At 31.7% G+C, this 26,968-nt stretch overlaps 2 protein-coding genes across 3 annotated transcripts in view; both read right to left on the bottom strand.

Moving 5' to 3' along the window:
* Window positions 1-1,533: 1,533 nt before the first annotated feature.
* LOC108914295 (tryptophan--tRNA ligase, mitochondrial) lies at window positions 1,534-3,186 on the bottom strand. The gene is made up of 8 exons (XM_018720068.1): window positions 3,094-3,186; window positions 2,869-3,039; window positions 2,653-2,807; window positions 2,493-2,600; window positions 2,288-2,409; window positions 2,088-2,239; window positions 1,917-2,035; window positions 1,534-1,836 (listed from the first exon to the last, which is right to left on the bottom strand). Exons 1-8 carry the CDS (start codon window positions 3,169-3,171, stop codon window positions 1,614-1,616), a joined length of 1,128 nt encoding a protein of 375 aa, XP_018575584.1. The 5' UTR covers window positions 3,172-3,186; the 3' UTR covers window positions 1,534-1,613.
* A 585-nt stretch (window positions 3,187-3,771) lies between these two features.
* LOC108914296 overlaps window positions 3,772-26,968 on the bottom strand; it is a 39,501-nt gene continuing 16,304 nt past the window's right edge. Inside the window, exons 2-3 of one of the 2 annotated variants that reach the window (XM_018720071.1) lie at window positions 22,106-22,306; window positions 3,772-6,327 (exon numbers count right to left, since the gene is read on the bottom strand). In XM_018720071.1, coding sequence (XP_018575587.1) covers window positions 6,241-6,327; window positions 22,106-22,306 — 288 coding nt within the window. In that variant the 3' untranslated portion in view covers window positions 3,772-6,240. The remainder of the gene's footprint in view (window positions 6,328-22,105; window positions 22,307-26,968) is intronic. The other variant, XM_018720070.2, reaches the window with a different exon arrangement.

Below are 26,968 nucleotides of genomic sequence, written 5' to 3'. Positions count from 1 at the left end.
TTAAACAAATACAGGGAAACTTATCTAAAAAAATTTTTTGAATGTACAGGGAACTTACAAATACAATTTTGTAAAAAAAATCAAAAAGTGCAATTCCAAAATGATTTAAAATTACACTTATGCACGGCACTAGAAACTGGTCCACTGTAAAACCTGACCTTGCCCAAGGTGAAGCATTCAGTCGGCAACCGATACGGCGGAAAGTGTAATAGAAAACGAACGGACAAAAATTGAAAGAAATAAATAAAATTTTATAATCTATTTTATATCAAATTCAACTGCTTTTGCCGCTATTGTTTTTATGAATTAATATGATTAATTAGTGGTTTTAATTAATAAAATAATTTGACAAACCTGACCGTTCCAAATTTTGTCCACCGACGTGTAAACACATTTGGGCCCGTCTTACCCAGTTTCTACGAACTAACACAAATGTTGTCTTCAGGGTTCATAGTTCAAAAGTAATAAAGAATTCCCTGACATTTCCAGGTTTTCCCTGACTTATAAAAAAAAACAGGTCACTTGTAGTTCATTTTTACATACTAATTGGTGTTTATGCATTAAATTTTTTTTCGACTGGATCTTTTTCATACCATAACAACCTCTTATTAAGGTTTCAAAACCACAAATAGTTTTCTCTTTCAAGAACCGGCTTTCACAAAATTTCCAGTTGCAAACATCAAATTCCCTGACTTTCATGAATATTTTTAAAATTCCCTGACTATTTCCTGTTTTTTATGAAGAATAACAAATTCCCCGACTTTTCCGGGTATTCCCGGTTTTCCCGGCCACTACGAACCCTGTGTCTTGCTTCACCATAACAAATAATGTTGTCTTGCTTCATAAATTAAAACGATATCCACAAACTCCGACTTGCTATACATGTAAGCCATTTTTGACACTTGAAAAACTAATGTAAACACTATCGCATAATATTAAAATCGGATTTCAGTATTTGGAATTGCCTGGGCCCTCGTAGGCAAATGACACAAGACTGCAGTAGCCCAGCAAAGTAAAGGTTGAAAACACTACATCAATAATTTTTTTCTCGCAAAACAAAATTATTTTTTTTACAATATTGACTTTATTTTTCATGACGCATCTATTCCCAAATTTCTTTGGATAAGTTGTGAATCACCCTGTATAGTCGAAAAATCCATTATTTAAAACAAAATATACTTAAATAGAAACTTTAAGTAGATGAGAAGTACAATTTTTCCGTTTTAAATTACCATTTTTTAAACGATGCCATTTATATGATTTTACTACACTTTTCTTTAATGAAATACACAGAAAACGTACAGTATTTATTCTGTTTTTCCTGGACACATTTACAATATTTTAAATAATTATTAGAATGACAAAAGTAAGCAAAGTAAGGAAAATTGTCTCAAAACGGTAGAGTGGAGAAAAGCATTTTCTAAAAATAAAAAATATGTGAAATTCTTATGAAAATGTAATAATTTAATTAATTTAATAGTTTCTAAAACATGGAGAAATGCCTTGAAAAATCAGTTATGTATCAAGGGTGCAAATTTTTAAGTTATTTTATTAATTTTTACACGGTTCATAATATAAAACAAGTTTTAATAAAAATTGACACACCTAAACTATTACGATACATTTAGTTTAATCTTATCTTTGCTCTTAGCATGAAACTTCAATCCCAACTTGTACCGTACTTCCTCCATATTCCTTTCAGATATATCTACAGCTTTTTCGCTTCCTTTCCTCAATACGTCTAACAAATACTGCTGTTCCGACAGGTAGTACAATATTTTTTCCCGGATTGGGTTAATATACGAAACAACCGCATCGGCTACCACCATTTTATACCTAAAACATTATTAAGACAAGAAATTAAAGAATGGGAGAAGAACTATTTAAATTTGTGTCAAAAATATATTAAAACTTACTGTCCAGTGCTTAAGCCTTTTGCTTCCTCACATATTTCATCCACAGTTTTACTTGTAATAAACGAATGTATACTGATAAGATTAGAAACCCCGGGTCGTTCCTCTAGGTCATATGTAACCTAAAGAGATACAAAACTCGTTGAATAATAAGAGAAAATAAATAAACGTTACCTCAGAAGTAAAATCTGTCACTGCTTTCTTTATATTTCTCACTATATCATCAGGTTTATCCGTCAAGCATATCCTACTCTTTGGATCAGAATCTGATTTCGACATTTTCTTGTCGGGATCTCTGAGACTCCTTAATCGAGCGTACTTGGTACCTAAAAGTATCTTCACATCTTTTCGTTCAGATTAAAACAATATTTTACCTGTCACGATTGAGTGTGGAACAGGAAACGTATCGCCAAATCGGTTATTGAACATCCTCGCCAATTCCTGAGCAAGTTGGATCTGTTGCACTTGATCCTCTCCTACAGGGACATGAGTTGCCCTTAAAATGGCGATAAATCACAGTAATTTACGAAAAAGTGGTTTAACCTGTAAATAACTTCTTTAGCACTAAGTTATACTCACTTATAAAGAAGAATATCGGCAGTTTGTAGCACAGGATACACAAACAGTCCAAGAGGTATATCTTTCATATCCCTGGATTTTTCTTTGTATTGAGGAAGGTGCCCTAGCCTAAAATAAAAACCTATATACAGTAAAATTATCACTAACTCCATCCTCTTACCTAGCCATTGTTGAAACACATCCTAAACACCAACAAAGTTCAGTGTGTGCAGGCACCGCCGATTGCTGGAACAAAATAACCTTTTCTGGATCTATTCCGCAAGCCAAAAGGGTGGCCGTTATTTGCATGACATTCTCAGATAACTTTTTCGGTTCCTAAAATAGTCCTGTAAATTAACGTAATAACCACAGCACGTTGTTCAAAATTAGGTCTTACATGTGGTATCGTCATTGCATGCAGATCGACTATGCTCAGTATCATATCTTCGTTTTGTTGCTGAAATTTTACCCATTGCGCTATGGCTCCTAAGTAGTTTCCTAAATGTATAGCTCCTGTTGGTTGGATACCTGAAAATATTCTTCTGGGGTGCAGTTCTGCTTTTGTGACCTGAAAATTATTGACAATTTATATTTGATCGAGGAGCACATGCTGAAAACTTACGTTAGAGGTAACAGTGGAGAATAATTTACAGGGAACGGCGTGTTTTAAACCTTTTCTTAAAATATTCCTAGTTAACATGTCGAAAATTTTAATTTTAAGGTTAGATCTCTTTAACTAATGAGAATTTGTACTGATGCAAACATGTGGTCAAATTATATAATTATTGTTCAATAGAATAATACTATCCTAATAATGTATCAGTATACAAATGATATATGATCTGTGGTTATCAGCGACCCAAAAACTCGAGGTAATAAAATTCAGGCAAAAATATTGAATAGAAAAATGTGTACTTATAAAGGGTAACTATAACAATATATTTGTGATTCAATCAACAAAGTGATCTTTTGAGACAAAGATGGTTAGGGTTAAGCTGTTTTTGATCTAATGAGAACTGTATGTACAACTTCAAATTCTTAATAGTTCAAAGCGAATTAATGATTCAAATTTAAAAATCCATAAAAGTACAAAATTGTAGTTTACTTTAATGTAATAACAATGTGACTAATGTGTGAGATTATTAACGCACAAAATACATAAAAGTTAAGTTAGTAATGATAATTATCATCAAATAGTACATAATACAAAATATTTTATTTAATTTTACCTACCTGCCTCTTTTTGTATGGTTTCATTTTGGCATTTATTTTTTGGGGCGGGTGAAATAAAACACGATGCTAAAAGTCAATATGACTAAGGGAAGAATGTAGTCGGCCCTTTTGTTTATTTTAATTGAAAATATAAAGTGATAGACACATCGTATTTAGTACACAATATTATCGGTTCCATATAAATCTAGAAATTTTGTTTATAATGCTCATATCATACAAATATGTTTGCACAAATTACAAACACTACTTCACTTATAAAGATGAACAAGGCACGCAAAAATAGTTTAGAAAACTTTCTTACAAATTTATAAGTATAGTAATTCTCTCGTGTAGGAGCTAAACAGTGAAAAATTTTTGAATTTCGTAACTTAATTTACCATATTATATAATATAATTTAATAACTTATCTAGGTACAAACCATTTCGTATATGTCTCCCGCCTGCAAGAGATTCTTACAAATACGTATTAACAAAATCAAGGTATAGCTTACTTTAGAAAAAAAAAGAAACCGCGATAAGGAAACGTCAACGATGTAGAAAATCATCAAAATGTTGACTGGAAGTGGGTTTTGAAATTCTACTTATTTGTTTTTAAACATTCTTTGCTCCGCATATAATAAAAAGAAATTTAGGCCATCTGAATATAAAAATTGGATTAATTTAAATCGTTCAGTGATTATGTTTATTCTTAGCATGATTTTTTACATGTTGGATTTTCCTCCTATCAGCTTCTGAGAGTTTTACTAACACTAAAAGGTATAAATTATATTCCAGAATTCGTTATACTAGATGTTGTGACGGTCAAGCCGCTTAATAAATTAGAATAATTGGGTTCAGTCGAAAATCCTAAAATTATAATTTAAATATCAAACACATTTAAGTATTGCGGGATGTTAGAAATATTAGAGACTTGTTAGGCAACAGTAGAAGCGTTCATTGCTTTCATCTTTGGTCGCTTAACTATTCATCGTCTAATACTGGAAAACATCTCCGAATAACCATGCAAATTCATCCTATTTCTGAAAAGCAATTTTTAAAACTGTTTCTTTAAAAAAAAATTTGTAAACTCACTTAGAATGACCATAAGACAAGATTTTTTGAAGTAGATTGCAGCAACACACCAAAATACCGAGTTCTTTTTCTAAAACGTTTTCTCTAGTTGGAGTATTAAGAAGTCTTCATCATTTTTTATTGAAGAGGAGCCGGTTATGCCATTTTACAACCATTTATGCGACATACGCGATATACAACACATATTGGTAATGTTATACGAATTCAGGTGTCTGGTCTAATAGTTTTTGTTCCAATAGGCTTTGGTAAGAAATGTAGGGTGGAATACGTCGTTAGATTTCACAATGGGAATATTTACTGCCCCACCAATTCGTGTACCTTTATATGAATGTAAGGAACTGAAAATAGAAAATAAAACGTCCCCTACAGCGATATTCTACAACTAATAGGTGCATAAAATGATTAAAACAAACCGAAAATTGAAATAAAATTCAGGTTTAGAAATTTAGTGTAAAGTTATATGTATAAAATACTAACTCTAGGGATAAGGAATATTCATTCAATCTAGCCTTTACAAAAATAGAAATAGCAAATTATTTCGAAGCTTAATTTCAACATAACATTTTTTGTTTAAAAAAGATTAGGACGCATTGTCGAAATCTTAGAAAAAGGTGCGCTAGATTTTTCCATGGTTCTTATAGCTAAATCTCTCCTTGGGACACTGTGTACTTTCTTCCAAAAGAGTCATCATGACGTGACGTCAATTTGCCACAAATTCTCAATGACAAATTATGACCTACTTTTATATGACAGAATAAAGAGAATGAAAGGATTGCGATTCCTAGCAAAAAGAATCGACCTGAACACGGAACAATTTAAGGATTGTAAAGATTTTTTGTCAAGCAATCTCTGCTGAAACTGAGCATCCTCAGCCTGTCTCGAGATATAATTTGGTTGACTTAGAGTCTAATATAATGATATACAAGCTACAACTAAAATATATTTTGCTCTAACGCTTATAATAACAAGTCAAATATAATAAATAATTTGATTACTCGTCTCGTTCTATCACTGGATAACGAAAAATATAACGCTTTTCATGGCACTCGTTCATAAGCTAACTTGAGCATCAGAAGTGGGATAACAACTATGATTGGACTAAGCAAAACAGGTTGATGATACTTTAACCGCATTTTCTACTTGATACGTTGTGGTTAGGATTTTTTTATAAACGGGTGCCATAGAAAAGCGGCCGGCTAAACCTGACTGAATAGCCAGTGATACAACGGGACACGTCTATAAACATTTCATAAAATCTGACAAAAATCCAACAGCGGAAAATGTTCCCAAAACGACACAGCATTTTACACGCGAATATGAAGTATGTCGCCACCGCGACGTAGCTAGAGATGCTGTAAAAATACGTCCTTTTGATTAGAGAACAATACATTAATTGTCTAGTTTTTTTTTTAATCTTGTTTATAACAATGGCCGTGTTTAGCGTCCCCTAGACGCTCAACCTGTACTATGTCAGCAGCTTGAAGAACATTATGGCCAGCGAGATGTTGATGAACAGGACTACAAGGACCAACTGTTGACGCGAGAACCAATCCTGAAATCACAAGAGCGTCAGTTGGGAGTTTATTTTTTTTTGCGTTGAAATGTATGCTGCAGTATAAAGCGGTGGTGGTTCTACGATTTGTGGTTTTCAAACGTCAGATTTCCATCCTACGTCTACTAATTTATTACTGTTTGTTGGAATGAATGTGATTAGTGTTGCCTATAATCCAGTGCTATAATGGTAGATCAGTAGAGTCATTTTCGCTCATCGAATTGCGTGTGTTATATTAATAAATTTTGAATCCCTCTGAAATGATACGCCTATGGAAGTGCGTTCCCCGCACGCCTTCCATCCATCGCACAGTTCTACATGTTGAGAATGAACTACTGCCTACTATTTGCACTGGAATATAAGTGTAAAAAAGCCTTTTAGACTTACATACTTGTGTAAATTATATGACTGGCCTTAGAAAAAGAGTGGTTGTAAGGTTTAAAAGTTAGTAAACTTAAAAGTTTTAATATAGATACAAAAATATGTAAAAATAAAAATTGGGGGCCCCAGGTAAATGCCTATTATCCGGATAGATGCGAAAAATAGATTGTTTACAATCATGACGTTACAAAATTCTCATTCGCGAAAAAATTGTTACTCGCAACACAAATAACTATATTTCACCAAAGAAATATAGCCAGCCCATATGGTACTTATTAATCAGCAGTCATACAATTTATAGTCATAAACTTGGTACTAATCTGTATAATTTATGTTCAGAGACTAGTAATAGTTTTAACAAGTGCTACTGATGTCGTTATTAAATTAAATTAATTAATTAAATTTCGTGACGCCACAACAGTAGTACAATAAACAAGGGCGGTACCATTAGATGTATAAAGGTTTAGAAGTTAATCAATGCTACTAACTATAGTTTTAGCTCTTTGACAATAATACAGTCCCGGAAATGGTTGGAAAAAGTGAGATGATGTAATCCTTGTTCAACTTTGAGGAAAAAGTTACTATTAATATGTTCTAAATGGTTTAGTTTTCGAGATACAGTGTTAAATTTTTTGAATAATATCACAAAAACACAAATATCTCTAAAGACATTTAAAGTAAAATAAACCAGCTAGGTACTCAACTAAATAAAGGTAAAAATTCACTAATTTATATTCAATTGTGTAACTACTGGCAGATATGGCGGAAAACATAATTATGAAGAATCCCAAAATTTTTACCCACAGAGTATTTTGGAAATTCCATAAATTTATTTGATTTGCAATTATTGTATTTCACAGAAAAAAAAACTCTTGCGTTTTATTCATAAAATTAGTCATTTTCGAGTTATTTTTTCCCTTAAAACAATCTTACCACACTGTTGAATAGATATGAAATAATTAATTCTAAAACTATTCGTTGCGCAAAAAAAATTCACAATTGTTTTCTTTCAAAAAAGCCAGTGGCGTAGAAATTTGCCCCGTTTTCATTAGTTATTTTGGTTGAAAAAAACTGTTTTTTTGTATGTTAATTAAGTACAATATGTATTTTCTGAATTAGCCCAGGAAAATAAGCTGCGAAATGACCATTTCGCGACTTTTTGTTCACGTTTTTCGCTTATAACATTTTCCCGTTCATTTCCACGAGAAAACAGTAAGGTACTTTTTTTTCGTCTTCAAAAGACTACAAAACTAGCCCTCAAGCATAAAAAATATTGATTAGATTAAAGGTTGTAAACAAAAGAAGTTTATTTATGACTGGAATTAAACATTTATAAATTACGTTATTATTTCCAGAATGTTTTGACATCGCATCCTCTCATTCCTTATCACTGTCTAACAACTCACACGAAATCTGGAATCGGTAAGTTGAATAGTTTACGAGTTATGGCCTTATAAACAAATTAACTAATTATTGGTCTGGACAATCCCGAGGATCTTCCACAATCGCATTGATTTTTTTCATGGTAGATTTCATAATAATACGTTGAAATCTATATTTTTTTTTAATTTCAAATTTGCAACGTGGAAATTTTGTTTATTTTTTAGCCTTAGTTGCAAAATGAAATATATTACGCACGAGCTTGATATAGTTATATATTTCAACGAATCTTGACGATTTTTTTTTAACTTAAAGTTCTTTTCATAAGCTATTCGAATATGTTATAATATATAACTATGTATATCACGCTCGTGTGTCGTATATATCATTTTGCAACTAGGGCTAAAAAATAAAAAAAAAATCCAGGTTGCAAATTTGAAATTAAAATAAAAGAAATTATAGATTTCAATGTATTACTATGAAATCTATCATGAAAAAAATCAGTGCGATTGTGGAAGATCTTCGGGATCATCCAGACTAATAATTAGTTAATTTGTTTATAAGGCCATAACTTTTAAACTATTCAACTTACCGATTCCAGATTTCGTGTGAGTTATTAGACAGTGATAAGGAATGAGAGGATGCGATGCCAAAACGTTCTGGTAATAATGACGCAGTTTATAAATGTTTAATTCAAAACTCATAAATAAACTTCTTCTGTTTATAACTTTTGATCTAATCAATATTTTTTTACGCTCGAGGGCTAGTTTTGTAGGTCTTTTGAAGACGAAAAAAAGCACTTTACTGTTTTCTCGTGGAAATGAACGGAAAAAAGTTAAAAGCGAAAAACGTGAATTTACGTAAAAATTATACAATTAACCACCCTGTAAACAATCTTCCCCCCATTTTTATGACTGTGGAAACTAATGTGTTATTGTACATAATATTTAGCATCTATAGTGATAAATTCAGCTTGCCGAAACAAAAAGTCGCGTCCAACTCTATATTTCCTGGCCTAAATATTAATTTAAAAAATATGCCAAAAACTAAGGCGTTTAGAATAGGAACGGAAGAAAGTTCATGGAACGATGTTGAACAAGTAGATATTCCATTTCATTATTTCCAACGTTCACTGGGACACTGTTGACTGTTACAATGAACGTATTTGCGTCAAAAATCTACTATTGCCTTTAAGTTACATCAACACCAACTCTACTACACTCTGAAATAAAACTTATAGCTGTTTTACATTGACAATTTATTGATCAATTAATTCATGAATTCGCTTCATCAAGAATTTGGACAAGTGTAATGCATCAAATCTGCTGTCAAATAACTTCATGAATTTATTCAAGTTCATGTTCTAATTTTCGTCAATTTCTTCGTGAAGTTCAGAAGCACCAACCCAACAAATTTCCAGCCTCAGATCAGTAATGAGGTTATGTTATCGGAATATGTAAATAATTGTGTGGCGTCGTGCTAGTTTTGCATTGTTTTTACTGATTTGTTACTTACAAACACTAATATTTATATAATATGTGTCAAAACGATACCGCTGTTGTATCACTACAATTATGAGTGGAAAGGTGACATTTTTGAAAATTATTTGCTTCTTTTATTCGTTGGTAGAACTGATTCACCCGTTAAAAAACTTGACAAAGTCTGTAGCAGTGTAAAATCACACTGTTTACCAATAAATTCGTGAATTAATTCATGAAGAACTTCGTCAATTTATTCATCGATAAATTGTCAATATAAAACGGCTATTACAGATGCGACAATTACGCCGCAGTACAGGTAATTATGTACAAAACACTCAGGCCGAGAGTTAATGTGCGGTAAATAACCAACGTGCTGGAACAAAAGGCGCAGTAGTGAGCCGGGCTCGCGCAAATCGTTAGGTACGTTAATGAATAATTGATAGCTACTAGCGTGGAAGCCTGAAGCCAAAGCCTACATGCCGTATACATGCCGCTTTATTGTTAGACTCGACCTAGGTAAGTTACCAAAAGGGACAAACAGTACGCTGTTAGCCAACACTAAAACATTAACATGGCCTACACGGAACAATCAATAGGGTTCAGGAGGGCTAGACATAATAAATCGGGACAAGGTCTGTCCATTTGGGTAGCGTGACGAGAAGCCGAGAAAGTTTTTTTCATTCCACCACAAAATTTAATAACTGCGTCGCTCAATGAGAAGCAGAATAGGTGTTTTTTTTTACAATATTTTGAAGGTAAACACCAACAATTTTTTCATATATCGGCTACAAATGCATGGGCGTAGCTACAATGCTTGGGGTGGGCCCAGGGGTCTATGGAGGCCTTAAGAAAAAAGAAAAAAAACGCTCGCATTCGACGACTTGCTGGTATAAAATTTGAACACGTTTTGATTTGATACTAAAAAAAAGTCACGCCATGCAGTCACCGACACTTAACTAGTATGACAAAGATAATATTAGATTTTTTTTCAGGGGTCGGCCGTAGGAATGTTTCAACAGGTAGCCATCTTTATATGGAATTAATATTTTTTGTTTTTTTTTTATGGAACACTAGTATTAACTTTTTTTAATTTTACAATAATTTTAATGAAGCGACCTTTAATCTTGTTATTTTTAATGGAATATCCAGTATGTTTTGATGGGACAGTGTAAAACAACTTAAATACAGTCAGCAAAAAAATTAAAAGATCAGAAAAATTTCCACATTTTTTTAGTAATCTTTTGAAATGCTGTAATTTCGTGATTAATGCGGAGAAAATAAAAAAAGCATCTTGAAGTTTGAAGATTCTAGTTTTGAAATCTTGATATGAAAAATTTTTAGGTTTTTCCTTTTGGGGGCATTCAAAGGAATTAAGGGCAGGGCAAAATTTTTGCATTCTTTTTTTTTTTCAACTGTGTATGGGGTCTGATTTTTTTTTCTGGCTTTGTCAGTGCCAGAATCATTTAGCCTCATTCATCAGCTTTAATTTGGTTTATTTTTATTTTCTGTACAATTATTATTCATTGAGATATCGGCTATTGAGTGAAAAGTCTTTTTTTATCATCAATATCTCATGAACTAACTCTCGTAGAGCGAAGGGAATGTGGGTTTAAAAAAACTGAATCAATCCTCTTTAAGGTTCTTTTGGTATGTTTGAGAAATCTTTTATTTTTTTATACGCAGCATTAATTTGAAAAGTGCAAAAAATGACTTTTCTGATGTTTTGGAAAATCAGCGAATTCTTGGCAAATATTGCGAAATGTACCAATGTTTTTAGGTTTTTTTTAACTCAATACATGCCCACCAGGCCTGTAACTGTTGAAATCGATCAGTGGAACCGTTTTCCTTTCCTGAATCGTCAATTTTATAAAAAATTATCGAAGCAGATGTAATGCTGATTAAGATGCAACAAAATGTTTGCATTATTATCTCACAATTTCGCGTTAAATACTCATCAAATCGAAAAAAAATCAAAACTGAAAAAACTAAATTTTCAATTTTTTTTTAATTTCAAAATAAAAAAAAATGTTTGTTCTCGACATTTGTAATATTTAGTGTAAAATTGTAAAATTGAAAATTTTTCTGCTCCTTTAATTTTTATGCTGAGCGTATTAGTATATTGTTATTAATTATTATAATTATTCTGTTGTAAATGCATATTTTTTCTCTGTCTACCACTTTTAGCCTGTACCTATTCTATAATCATAACTAAAATAAATCTCCCTGTATAACAATAACTTAAAACACAAGTTATTTATTGGTGATTGTGAAAAATTTTAGGCCCTATAATAAAAAATATAGTTTGAAGAAGGTAGAACAAATTTAAAACGACGTAAATAACAAACTCGAAAAAAAAATATCGGTTTGATCAAATAATCTGGCTGATTAAATTTATATTAAATTAATTAGTGGTTTTGCAGCAGTGGAAAAAAATAGAATCTTCTCAAAAAAGTAATTTGGGTTATTCACGTGGTATGAATGGGATTGTTAAAAAAACAGAAATTAAGTATGATCATGAAAAACGGCAAAACATTACATTTTTTAAAAATATCTCCGTTGTGGTGGAATGAACCTTTTCTGTCGCCACTACACATTTATCGGATTTTTATTATATATTATTTTTTCCATTATTATAAGTGTTTCTCAAATGGACACACCTTGGAAACAGATACATGTAGCAAAGTAAGTAAACAGTTCTAGAACTAACATACCTATTGGATCTCTGTAATGCGATAGCAAAGGGAAACAGACAAGTTACATGAAAAGTTCATTTCAATGTCGAGGCCAATGTACCTTTGGATTGCCACCAAATAAGACACTATAACGTTCCAGAATTCTTTACTTGTTTTGTTTTTTTCGAAATGACAAAAGATTTGTTTTCCGAATCGTTGTTTTTATATATGTACATTCATTTTCACATATACATATTTCGTCTCGTATTAGAAACTTAAAATAGCACTTGAAAATTGTAATGGTAGGAACGATGTTAGGAACTTTCATTGCATATCATATATATTAGCAATTCTATCATGTCTTATCATAGGTTTTTTGTTAAAAATGTTGGCTAATCTTTTGAAAATAATTTTACATTATATTGGAACCTAATGAAATAAACCAACATATAAAAGACCTACAAAATTGCAACTGTTAGACAATATTTATTTATTGTATAAGAGTTTTAAGTAGCATTTTATTCACACAAGAATGTTTAAACGCGAGAACATAGTTCGAGCGTTTAATATTTTTAAGTGGATAAAAGGCAATTAAAACACGAATGCAATACAACGTTTTATCCATAATCACATCACAATCATATTTGTAGAGTTATAATTATTTGTAATTTAATAAAAAAATATTCGCACGACTTAATATTTCTTACTAGTACCTTACTCAATGAAACGTGGTAGGTTTTGTTATTCCTATGGTACGTTGTTTATTATCAATTATTTAATAAACAGTTTAATCTGAATTTGATAAAAATGCAAGAAAGGAATTGTCTTCCTGTGGCTGTTTTTGAAGAAGCTCAGGAAGCAATTTTCTATTTATTGCCAGCGAAATCCAGATAACATTACGAGAGAGTGTTCGCCGAATTTAACGTATTCAGGAAAAAACGAAGAGTAATGAGAATAAATAATGAAGAAATCATGCTATAACATTTTTTAAATTTGAACAAAAAATATGCAATTTCATCTATGTGGTCGAAGTATTTGATCTTGAAGGCTACTATAAAGTTCTACAAAAATATAGATAGTAGAAAATATAACAAGCTTACTGCTTATTTGAAAAGTTAATCGGGAGGATACAAAGCAAAAATAAGCTGCAGTATTGATATTGGAAAGAGCACATATTGCAGAATTTTTCGACTGAGGCTTCCGATAAAAAATATTTAATGATTAAGGTAATATCTCTTTACCTTTTGCACGTTGTTAGGTATACGAGTATAGTAGTGAACTTTGAATTATTTTAGGTTGCACTAATAACGGAGGTTTCTGGTGTCTGTCGATGCTGCGAATTTACAAATTTGAAAATTAGTGACGTACAGGACGTTGGCAGTTACCTACTTGTTTCAATACCTGACACCAAGACGGGCATTTCAAGAAAATTTACAATTATAGAAGAAGGATTTTGCGTGAATGCTGTTGAAATATGCAGAAAATATATTTCTTTGCGCCCAATTCGCCTAACACAAGATAGGTAGATTCTTTTTAAGATACATCAATCAAAAATGTACTTTTCAGCCTGTTGGATTCAACACATTGACGAAGGTACTATCAATAGTTGCTTCATTCCTGAATATCGCCAATCCAGAAGCATATACTGGTCATTGTATGAGGCGCACTTCAACAACTTTATTGGCCAATAAAGGTGCTGATTTTACAACCATCAAACGGCATGGCGGATGGAAGAGCTCCTCTATAGCAGAAAGTTATGTGGAGGAGTCTATATCTAACAAACCTGATATTGCAAGGAAAATCCAAGGAAAATATAGCTGTTCCTTACAAGAAGAGACATCCGTAACTTGTGCAAATTCTTCACCAACTTCGGCAGATGTTATGCGTTCCGAAAATGATGGCAACAATGCTACAAGGGTTGTTACTTGTTATTGTCTCAGTGGTGGATAAAGTATCACTTAAGCCGATACATATGTGCGGATAAAAGTCCGATTATAAGGTGATTGTGGATAAAATATATTAATAAAAGAACGAATCATTTATACGTGAGCAGGAGCGATGTATTATTCTTAATGGTTGTGAATTTCGATTAAGCCGAGACTCTTGGTCGTTAATGAAATGCTACATCGAAAAGATACTTTATCCTAGGTCTACGAAGGGCAACAAGCCGTTATCGATCCCGGTCGACTCGCAAGTTTCAAGGACTTTATTCCAGTTACGGCGAACGGTACAGTAATTATATTTTAGCCGAGCCAGAGGGATTCCGACCCGATATTGAATTACTTCGGCGGTGTTACGTGGAAATGGTAAAAATTCACTAGGACGAGCGGATTCCAAATTATCGTGAAACGTCTAAAAAATGGATCTAGTATATATTTTTTTTTAATTTCTCGGCAAGCTGGGGCGGACTTCACAATAAGGACATTTTCTAATATTTTATATGTACCTACATATTTGCCGAAAATTAAATGTTTTGAACGTTTTGTTCAAGATACAAGTAAAATATTATACGTTTCATCATCATTAAATCCAATGCACTATAGATTTACGCGCAAGAGAGTGGCTGCTGCTATTACATGATACAAAGACTAAGAGATATGATATTGCGCATGCCCGCGGCCATGTTATGACGTCATGTGGAGATCGAATAATGCTAATCTATCATTACAGTTTCTTTCGTGTTTGTCTTTTTGTGATTGATATGTATCAAACTTTTGATTGTTGTTACGATCGACATTACTATCTATTAATAATGACTTTTTCAAATCTATTGTTCCATTTTCGGTTGTATAACAGACAACCAAAGGCAAATTCTTTAATAAATAGATCATGTTTTCCATTTTCCAGATAATGAAAACATTTAAACAATCCGGGTTGAAGCTTGCAGACGTACTCGTAAATATATATTTAATACCAAAAATGGTTGGATTTGTTCGAGGCCTTTTAAAACATCAGACTATTTTCGTAATTAGGTCCAGACGTAACTAATTTAAAAAAAAAAGCTTCCGAATGGTTAATAAAACAGTTCTACTAGCAAATTTTTGTCAAATAGTATATCAAAATCCAAGAAAAATTCTTAAAAAACTGCGCAAGAATAACCCAATAATGTCCATTGTGGGAGTATTATACTTTCTAGTCTTTGTATCATGGGTTGTTGCTATTAGCTAGCTGTTAGAACTACCAACTTAGTACCATAATAAGACATGACCAATGAAAGTTCTTAGTACCATCTTGTCATTTCTTGTCTTTTGTCTACTCTATTCTATTGTTTTTGTTTTGTCTTTCGTCCTGTCTCTTATCGTCAGTTTGTTGTCTTGTCTTTCAAACTTTCTTTTGACCTATCAGTTTTTTGTTTTGTCCTGTCTACATGTTATCTTGTCTGTCTATTGTCTTGCCTTTCGTCAATTTCATTTACGATTGTGGTTTGGGGAAAGTATAGGTACGAAATATTAAAGTTATATAAGTTATAATAAAATGCTATTTTCGTATGAAACAAAGCCAGATATTCTTCAAATTAATAAATCAATAAGTTTGAAATATATCTCGCTATTCTTTGTTCTGAGTTTCTAATCTTGAAATGATAATTAAACTCAACTGCCGAAGTTTTGTTTGAAGTACCTGTTGGATGTTTTGTTGTTTTCAAAACACTTTTTGCAAAAGCGAATAATTTTATGTTTCGACAAAACACAAAGAAGCAAACGATAGCAAATGACATATATAGCAATCAGCAAAATGCGCTGAATTTAAAAATGTCCAAAATGGCGCCAATACAAAAAAGTTATTCGTCACCAAATTCTGCCACTTTGTCCTAATTTGATCTTGTATCTCTTAAGATAACCAAAACCTGAACGGTGCGGTTCGAAACAGAGGCAACCTATTTAACTAAAAAACTGAAAGCAAACAGCGTTTTCAAAATTTTGTTATAATTATCTGCAGTTTAAAAACAAAAACACATTTTCCAAGAGGTATTCATCACCCTGTATATGCTGGAAACTGAAATTTAAATAAAAATATCGTGAAAATCAGATTAACGGTAGTGATTCTTTTTTTTTTGCATCGGGTTAATTTTGTTGCGAAGTGTTTACACGCTATTTATTGATCTATTTTATGTTTATATAGAATTTCACGGAAACGACCCTATTTATTGAAGGTAATTTAAAGTAATTTCGTTTTAGAATTTACCATTTTAATTTTTTACCCACCCACATCGACGCCCCTGCACCACCCTCGGTTCCGCGAGCGGATTTTTATTGCGAAAACAAACATCGCGGTCCATAAAAAATAATCGATTCGAACCGTTGTAAACACATAAACGCTCATCAGTGGGTACCCAGAAAATTTCTTTGAAGTCGTCTTCGGACTGACGTTTGATTTGAAAACAAGCCGCTCTCCTGGAAAGTGCCGATATTACCTCCCGTCGTTTCGCAGATGGCACATGCACCTCAAAATATTTTATACTTTATACCCAATAAAAGTTAGTGTGAGGAATTGAAGAAGGAGATAATCTTTATGGACGTGAGTAATCTACACCTGAAAAAAATACGCTTCCCATCAAAATTAACGCGTCACTAAATATCGGCTTCGACTGTTTTATTTGTGGATTGATGTTCTACGTCATTTTTTATACAAATATCTGCTTGCCTCAAACTCTTTTAAATGTTACTACCTTCTTGATTTTATACAGGGTGTGACATTAAGTGGGGGGTTAGTTTTTTCGGGGTAATAATACGTGTTCATTGGAATACGAATCTGATTTTTTTTTAGGTGAACTAGCGACCTATCCACCTGATGTGATATGACGTTATGACAACAAAACACTAGGTGGGCAAAAAACAAACGCTCAACGAAAGAAACATCGAAAAGTTGCCACAAGCAAAGTAAATCGACCAATATTTTTAAATATATAAGAGAGATTAGAAAATCCAAGAAGGTAGTATAGTCCAGGTGGTAGAGCAGTAAAAGTAGGCTTTGGCGTTTGTGTTTGAAGTCATCTATTTTGCTGTAGGTACAGAAAAATCCCAAATATTATGTAGAATAAGAATCCGAGTTTGCCTATTCCAAAAAACCATTGCTAAATTCAGGGGAACAACAAACATACAAAAAGAACGAAAAATTACCCGTTTTTCGACATATTTTCCCACGTAACATTGAAAGTAAGCCCTAAATAAAAAAAGTCATTCTCTATTTTTTGTTTATTTGACGATTTTCTATAAAGGTACAACAATTGCAAATAAAAAAGTTGAATTTGCATTAAGAGTGGGCGAAAAGTAGTAGAAAATCGTATGTATATTTGGAGCAATTTCTAATAAGTAAATATTTATAAATATTAATGAAACTTTGTGAACAAATAGTCAATTTTACCCTAAAAATTTTGCAACGATCGGTCGCGTGGTTTTTGATTGACAGGATTGTTAAATTAAGAAAATTTCAAAAAGTTTATCGCGTACCGTGGGTTTAAATTAAGATTTAGAAAGGGCACACAATTTTTTAGAGATACTTGTTGTGATAGTAAACAATGATCAATACTAAAAATAGCTATTTTTACACTTTTATAACCATTTAGAATTTTTTTTTTATTTTTCAACATTTTACTTTATAAACAATTATTTATTGGCCAGGGATTTTTCTATGCAATCAATACAAACGCCTCGAATGTTCTATCGCCTGGGCTAAGTAATTGTGAAGACTGAAGTTTCAATTGTCTAGCAAAAAAAAAACAGTTAGATGGCTTGGACAAACTTATGATTCTTGTAATTAAACTAGAAACTGATTAACAAATATTAATTAAAATTCATTGAATTCAAAACAGGCCTTCTGGGAGGCAATCAAATTTTACTGCATTTGCCTATTGCGTTTTTGAATTATGGATGTGTTGTTCATAATGTAATGACCTTGGAATTTTGTTATTTTTAAAATCTCAGCACTCTACAAGAATAGGTACTAGCACTTCCTATTGCAATACCAAGCAAGATATTATATGTAACTCTAAATACAATAAATCCATAATTCAAGAACGGAACAGAAAAATTTAGCAAAATTTTGTATCCTCCTAAAAGGTTAGATTTGAATTCAATGGATTTTTATTAATTATCTTTTGCTAAGTAGTTTGGGATATAATTACAACAATCATAAGGGTGCTTAAGCTACCTAATCAATATGAAATAAGGTAATTGCTTTTTAGAATCACTAACAATATGTCCTAGGGACACTTTTCGATATTTCAAAAGATTGGGTTACTCTGCTACTGGCCGGTTCAAAAATTGAACACCCTGTAAATAAAATTTTTAAAAAGTAGTAACATTTTTAAGAATTTAAGGACTAGCAGAATTTTTTGACAGTTTCTCATAAATGTACAAATAAACAAATTTCACCTCTTTAGGACACAATCGTAAGATATAGGTGTATTGTATAAAAATGTGCTCCTTCTTACATGTATGTGTTAAAAATTTCGATATCTTCATTGCTACTGAGAAACAAAACTGTAATTCAAAAAGGAAATTCAAAATTCAAATACCAAAGAGAAGATATTCATGATTATTACCCCTACTATCTTCTATATTATTTTTGAAAGTGTCGAATTTGACAATGTTTCAAAAGTTTAGTTTTCTTTTTCATTATCATCTCCTGTGTTGTTGTGGTAACGAGGAACTAAGCATTTTCGTGGCAATCCGTAGGTACATCGGCCTAAATTCACTTGACTAATAGTTTCATATGGACTACAAGTCTCAGATAAAACCTAGGTAAAGTCGAACTTAGGGAAACAGTGCGAGGCCTTGTAATAAGTAGATAGACGAGAAAACCGAGAGCGGGTTTTTGTGTCGATGTTGCTTGGACGAGTGTAACAATATATGAGTACATCCTGTATACTTGCGGGCAGACGTGCTACTGCTGTTATCTCTTTTCTAAATACGTATAGTGAGATATATAGGCAATACAGTAGTATTGTACTTCAGTGACAGTCGATGAACCGAAATTGTTTTGATATGAATATATTAATACTTTTCTACGTTTACTAGACCGATCGAAATAACTCATTTAGAGGGAAAAAAAAGAAAATTGTTACCTGGACTTTTATAAGTGAAAATGGTAAAGGCGCTTATAATAAACGAAAAAAAAATTAATGCGTGAGCAGGGGCGGCGGAGGCTTTATTTGGGGTTGAAAAGTTATGATTGGGATTTCTGGTGAAAGTTAACGTTAAACAAAAAAGTATCCAATAGAAAAGTTGTAGATCATGCAAAAATCTACAACTTTTGTAGAGGTCACTTTTTAACATAACTTGATGATTTTTCTTTTTTTATTTCTCATTTCCGCAAAAATAATTTAATTTTGACGAAACTTGGTGAAAGTATACCTTTCTGTGTCTTAAATAACCACAAATTTTTATAGATAAAAAATTTCCTAGATATTCTTTTTTTCCGGTCTGAAACACTTTTTCTTCAAAGAAAAACTCTACTTAGAAAAATCATCGTACAGAGTTTTGCCGCTGATCCTTTTTTTCGTTTTAAAATACTTTTTGATGAAATAAAAAAATCTGTAATCACAGTTCAAAAACATGCTCAAAAATGAAAAAATAAAAATTAAAAATTACTTGCAGCAATGAATTTTTCAATTATTGATGATAATTTGTTTAAATTTAAAAAAAAATCAAAAACTGATTAACTACACCAATCAATTCTACGGAAAAAAATTAAAAAAACTGTGTTTCATTGTTTGACCCAAAACTTTATTTTTGTACAGTATTGCTATAAACATAAGTCGAATAGTGAATAAATAATATAAAAAATAATTTTTTTCCGTAGGATCGATTAGTGTACTTATTTTTTTTTAATTTTGATGAATTCATCGATATACAGTGAAAGTTTTAAAATTCCGGGTAGTTCCGGAGATATCCTGAAAAACCCGAAATTTTACAAAATTGTTTAATTTTTTTCTGGCTTTATTTGAAAACAAATTTGCAATCCGACGTTTCGTCTTCGAGAGGCCATCATCGGGTTATTTTTTTAAATATGTCGCTGCTATTTTTACGACAAAATCTAGTCATTTTTAATTCTGAATTAGAGGATATTACTATTGTAATCGCTTAAAAAGTTTTTAGCTTGTTTTAGCTATCATTTAAAATGTTTCCTGAGTACGGCTCTGAACGCTTTCAAAATATCTATTGGATGAAGTCATAACAGTATAAAAGTCAATACCGCACAAAATATCCAACAATTTTTACTACTATTAGGAATACTAATTAGAAATAATAAAATATTTCATGAATTCGTATTATTTTTTTATTAGGTACAACTTTTCTTTTATTCTCTTCTCTCTCTCTCCTCCAATAGATACAGGTATTTTGAAAGCGCTCAGAGCCGTGCTCAGGAAAAATTTTAAATGATAGCTAAAAACCTTTTTAAGCGATTACAATAGTAATATCATCTAATTCAGAATTAAAAATGACTAGATTTTGTCATAAAAATAGCAGCGACATATTTAAAAAAATGAATCTGATGATGGCCCCTCGAAGACGAAACGTCGGATTGCAAAAATGTTGACGCTATTGGATAGAGGAAGAAAGTGGCAATGCAAATATGCAATTTATTTAAAATTCGTTTTCAAATAAAGCCATAAAAAAATAAAACGATTTTGCAAAATTTCGGGTTTTCGGATTTCGCGTCAACAGTAGACTTTGCAGTTAATACTTTTGTATTGCTGAAATCTCAAATCATCCGGAGATAATTTATCATTTGTGCATTTGTAATTCGACTTAATTAATTAATTAATTATAGCAATACTGTACAAAAATAAAGTTTTGGGTCAAACAATGAAAAAAAATTTTTTTTTATTTTTTTTCCGTAGAATTGAATGGTGTAATCAGTTTTTGAATGTTTTTTTAATTTAAACAAATTATCAACTATATCTGAAAAATTCATTGTTGTGTCATTTTTTATTTTTTGCATTTTTGAGCATGTTTTTGAACTGTGATTACAGATTTTTTTATTTCGCCAAAAAGTATATGTCAAAGCGAAAAAAATTATTACCGGCAGAACTCTGTACGATGATTTTTTGAAGTAGAATTTTTCTTTGAAAAAAAGCGTTTCAGGCCGAAAAAAATGAACATCAGAAACTTCTTGATTTTTTTATCTAAAAAAATTTGTGGTTATTTAAGACGGAAATGTATACTTTCATCAAGTTTCGTTAAAATTAAATTACTTTTGCGGAAATAAGAAATAAAAAACGAAAAACCAGAAAAAAAACGGTTTTTCGTATTTTTCTCGGAAATTTTGAGGTTATGTAAAAAAGTGACCTCTACAAAAGTTGTTAATTTTTGCATGATCTACAACTTTTGTATTGGATACTTTTTTATTTGACGTGAACTTTCGCCAGAAGTCCCAATGATACAATTTTTCATAACTTTTCAACCCGCCCCTGCTCACGCATTTATTTTTTTTAGATTTATTATAAGCCCTTTTACTATTTCCACTTATAAAAGTCCAGGTAACAATTTTTTTTTCTCCAAGTGTAATTTGGTTGGATTATACGTAGTTTGTACAAATCATCTTTTGAAATTTCCATATAATGGAAAGCCATTCATGCTTACTATTGGCTGTTGTTGGTACTGCCAACTTAGTAACCTAATGAGACGCGATTTATCATTGTTTCTATAATGTTTATATGGAATTCTACTCTAGGAGTCGACCCCATCGCTTATAATAATGAATATCTGCCAACAAAACGCGTTCGAATCGCTCTCCCAAGCACCAGAGTACTCATATAAGGTAACAGAACTGCAGGACGACACAAAGACCCGGAACCCGAGCACAGGGTACTGAAATATCTCTAACAGAGCGTGAACCTCGCCTCCTAGGGATGCCACTCACCTTGACCTGCGGGCTGACGAGGTACAGCAGGGGGTTGGCGCGGAGCCTCTCGTGCTCGTCGAGCTGCCTCCGGACCTCCTCCCGTCGCGCCGACCCCAGGTAGGACACCTCCTCCCTGGACATAGCGCCGGTGGACCTGGGTAAGTCTTGGACGTCGGGCAGGGACTTCTTCCTCTGCAGGGTGGTCTGCGTCACCAGGTTCTGCAAGGGAACAAGGCTCGGGGTTATTGCGACCACGGGTTTAGGCTTTTATTAGAATAGGAAGAGACGATTTCCGCATTGTTATGGCGACCTGTGCGTACCCGTTAAGTTGGCTGGCGGCCCGAGAGGAATGTACTATTTAGTTTTTTTTAATACGATAAGTCTGAGTGGGGATTCGAGCCAAGATCAAAATTTGGCTGAATAAATATCGATTTATTTCAAATGCATGGTAAATATACCAGTGTTTACGCACGTCGAAAGAAAGGAACGAAAAAAGTAAAATATAAATAACAAATAGAATACACATAAATGCAAATTGCATCACAAATCAATAATATAAGACTTTACCTGGAAAATTTTGATATATTGCAATTTTACGTATTTTGAGCTTCTCATTTAAAATTTTTCATTTGCCATCTCGTATCTTTGCCGCCGCCGCCATATTGTAATAAATTGGGAAAATAAGAGATTTTTCAAGGACATTTAAATAAAGGGGACTTATTTATTTACATTTCTAGATGATGCCTGGTCTATTCACAGTCTAATTGTATCATTGTTGTCAGCTAGCTGTATAATTATACTGGAAATGTACTTAATATTTTTATCGCAATTTTCATCACAATTGTGGAAATTATTATTATAGGATAGTATTATTAAGTTATGCATACGATATTGTTAAATTCTGTACATATTAAACTATTTTTCATTTTTCATATTTGCCATGTTTGAAGACTTGGCAACTACGCAATAATTTGTAGCGTGTTCCTCGTTCGTTCTGCCGTGGTTGGCAGAATATGGCGTCTCTTGTTAGAAAATAGTTGTGATTTTAGTAAGTGAAACGTGATTAGTGTTTATACATGTATTTTGGATAAACTTTTAAGGTGTGAATATGGTTAGACAGTGCAGAATTTGTAAGAAATTGGATTATAAACATCCACATCAGCTATCCTTCCACAGGTAAGCGTGCTTGAAGGTGACTTTGGAATGTATATGCAACTGTGGCCATTGTCGTGCGTGTGGGTAACTTTTATTTGAATAACGGTAAAATTTTATAAAACTGACTTGGTATTTTTTTAAAATTTTTGCTGAAATAGTAAGAAAACAATAATATGAACCACGTTTGGCCATTAAAATCAAAGGAAAATGCTGCACCACAAATAAGTTACAGACATTATTTATATTTAATATATTTATAGGTATTTCAATGTTATCCCTTATACCCAACATTACAAATTTTAATCATTCATCATTTTCATTTTCCTCTACGACAAAAACCTTTTCAAAAATATATTTACAATTTTACTAAATGCACGAGCATAAAAACTGAATAAATACAACAGCAAAAATATGGTGGTGGTTCACTTATACATAAAAATACCGAAGATGCAATCAACTGAAAGTTGCATTCATTCAACCATTTGATGTTCTCCTTTGGGAATATATTTTTATGTCTCACTGAAAATTTGCCTCAGTATTCTAAAAGTGAAATGTGAACGTTCTTAGGATGCTTGGGGATGGTGCAACAAGAAAGAAATGGTTACAGTTATTGGGATTCCAAGAAGTTATAAAAATATTATAAATATTTATTATAAAAATATTGAGTAGCTGTTGAAATATATTGACTTAGGACTATAAAATATTTTATTTTGACCCATCCAAAATGTACGACATTGGAGATGTAATCGCGCGCATCAGTTGGATGAAAATAAAGCCCTCTGCTTTCCCCTTGTCTAGCTTCACCCAACATTTGAGATAGACTGTGATATGCATAGTCCCCTTTATTTAAATGTCCTTGAAATTTTTAAAGATATATCGTTACTCGTTGCTTTTACAGCAAAAATAGTTATGTAACAAATTAAAGTCCAGGAAATTTGCTATAAAATAGATCCTTGTTTAAACAATTATGATAATGTAAAAATGACCAAAAATTGAGTTAGCTGTAGTAAAAAGCGCTCTCCAACAGGAATTTTTGCTTTTGTTTATACTTATAGGTTTTCAAAAAACGCTCCATTTGAGACCTGCTAAATTAAAATCTATTAACAATATGTTTAAATAATTGCAAAAAGCAGCGAAATTTGAATTTGCTATAAATAGAAGAAAATAGTATAAATCGTCTCTAAACTGCAGTAAAAGTTGTATTTTGTTACACTTAAGAAACCCTGAAAATTTGGTAAAAAAATATTTATTTGCTTACGAGTTTTTGCATTTGTTTATTAGAAATTGCATTTTTTCAATTGCAAAAATGCGGTTAATATAAAGCGTTATAATAAATGGCATTATGAGGGCTCATTTGTTTCGTCTTGACTTATATTTTCAAGATATGCAATTGGAAATTGTAATTTCATAGGCTAACCCCCTCAAAACGGCGTATAAACAAATAGTGTAATTTGTTTATAAGGTTTTTCGTTAATAACTTTGCGAATAATGAATATTTTTTAAAACCGCTTTGATATTCGTAAACCTGGTAATTCTTCACGAATTTAAGAAAAAATTGTTCTAGGACCATTTTTAGCCGAGATGGCGTTTTTTTTTAAATTCATAACTTGTTTATTTATAAACATTGAGACTTGAAATTTCGGGAATAAATCAATTAACCCTTAACCTTTATAATAACGGTTAAAGATATCGAAAAAAATGCATTATATAGTAATTTTTGACCCTTTAAAAAACGTCCTTAGTACATTCTTAAACAAAAACGAAACTATTTTTAGTAATAAGTGTTTTTATTCTGTTGTGTTAAGGTTAAGTTATTATTTATTCATTTGACTATTGTTATACAATCCTTTTTTTGTTCACAAGATAAATAATAAAAAAAAAATTTTCCGAGACTTCAAATCTTAACTGCCCGAAAATTTTGCAGTAATTGTGGACCAATTTTAACGTTTTTTTTTAATAACTGTGCGGTACATTTTTAATAATTAANGTTGTTAGCGTTATAATAAAGAGCCTTATGAGAGCTCATTTGTTTCATCTTGACTTGTATTTTCAAGATATGCAATTGGAAATTGTAATTTCATAGGCTAACCTCCTCAAAACGGCGTATAAACAAATAGTGTAATTTGTTTATAAGATTTTTCGTTAATAACTTTGCGAAGAATTAATATTTTTTAAAGCCGCTTTGATATTCGTAATTCTGGTAACTTTTCACGAATTTAAAAAAAAATTGTTCTAGGACCATTTCTAGCCGAGATAGCGTTTTTTTCAACTTCATAAACATTAAGACTTGAAATTTCGGGATTAAATCAATCCACCCTTAAACTTCATAATAACGGTTAAAATACAGGGTGAGTCAGTTTTTTGTAGTAGGATTTTAACAGTTGACAGAGAATAATTTTTTAATAAGAAAAGTTCCTATAAACATAGATCTTAGAACGCGTGTTGAAAACAATTTTTTTTAAGAATTTTTCTTAATATCTCTAAAAGACTAACATATATAGAACTGAAATTTGGTATTCGTAACACATTAGTTATGGTGAATAAAACAAAAATATCTGTTATCCATTTCACACACCAGTGACGTGCCTGAGGTGGGTTACTGCCCCCTTTAAAAAAATAATTCGTACGCCCGTGGATTTTTCTGGAAAATAATATCATTTCTAAATTTTTTAATCAATTCTCAACAAAACAGCTCTCTTTCAATTTTTTATAAAATGAACGGTTTTTGGTTAAATTCATTTGGTCTTTTAGAGATATTAAGAAAAATTCTTAAAAATGTTTGTTTTCTACACTCTATATCTCACAAACGAATCGTTTTAAGACCTACGTTTATAGGAACTTATCTTATTAAAAAATGATTCTCTATTAACTGTTATTATTCATTCAATCGTTTTTGTTGATTTTCAGTGCACATCATATTTTTCTTATTAATTCACAAATGTATTAGGTACCAATATCGTTGGAACAGTTTCATGCCAAATGAATTTAACCAAAAACCGTTCATTTTATAAAAAATTTAAAGAGAGCTGTTTTGTTCAGAATGGATTAACAAATTTAGAAATGATGTTATTTTCCAGAAAAATCCACGGGCGTAGGAATTATTCTTTAAAGGTGGCAATAACCCACCTCAGGCACGTCACTGGTTTGTGAAATGGATAACAGATATACCAAATACCAAATTTCAGTTCAATATATGTTGGTCTTTTAGAGATATTAAGAAAAATTCTTAAAAAAAGTTTGTTTTTAACACCTTATATCTCACAAACGAAACGTTCTAAGACGTATGTTTATAGGAACTTTTCTTATTAAAAAATGATTCTCTATCAACTGTTAAAGTCCTACTACAAAAAACTTACTTACCCTGTATGCATTTTATAGTCATTTTTAACCCTTTAAAAAACGTCCTCGAATAGATTTTTACACCTGGAATGTGGTGGGGGAAATAAGACAGAAACATTCAAAAGTGGAAATGGAGACTTCAAATCTTAACTGCCCGAAAATTTTGCGATATCTCCGGTAATTGTGGACCAATGTTGACGTTTTTTTTTAATATGGGGTAGCGCATGAAAATAATAACTGCGTGGTCCATTTTGCAATAATTAATTATTAATTTGTTATAAACTATTAATATTGTAAAAAATTGTTTTCGCATTTTTTCGAGAAATGATTATTGACAATGGTACCAATAAACAATTTTCTTGAAAAACAATATTTTTATGTAAAAAA

Source organism: Anoplophora glabripennis, unplaced genomic scaffold (assembly GCF_000390285.2).
Source record: "Anoplophora glabripennis isolate ALB-LARVAE unplaced genomic scaffold, Agla_2.0 scaffold990, whole genome shotgun sequence".
Lineage (NCBI taxonomy): Eukaryota > Metazoa > Arthropoda > Insecta > Coleoptera > Cerambycidae > Anoplophora > Anoplophora glabripennis.
The sequence above is the reverse complement of the archived record's forward strand: the minus strand, read 5'-3'. Positions and strand labels throughout refer to the sequence as shown.

Excerpts from the sequence above, each read along its gene's own strand:
- LOC108914295 (XM_018720068.1), bottom strand. The coding sequence starts at position 3,171 with ATGTTAACTAGGAATATTTTAAGAAAAGGTTTAAAACACGCCGTTCCC. Across the intron at positions 2,808-2,868 it reads ATGCAATGACGATACCACAT|GAACCGAAAAAGTTATCTGA; the intron begins GTAAGACCTAAT and ends GGACTATTTTAG. Across the intron at positions 2,036-2,087 it reads TGACAGATTTTACTTCTGAG|GTTACATATGACCTAGAGGA; the intron begins GTAACGTTTATT and ends GTATCTCTTTAG.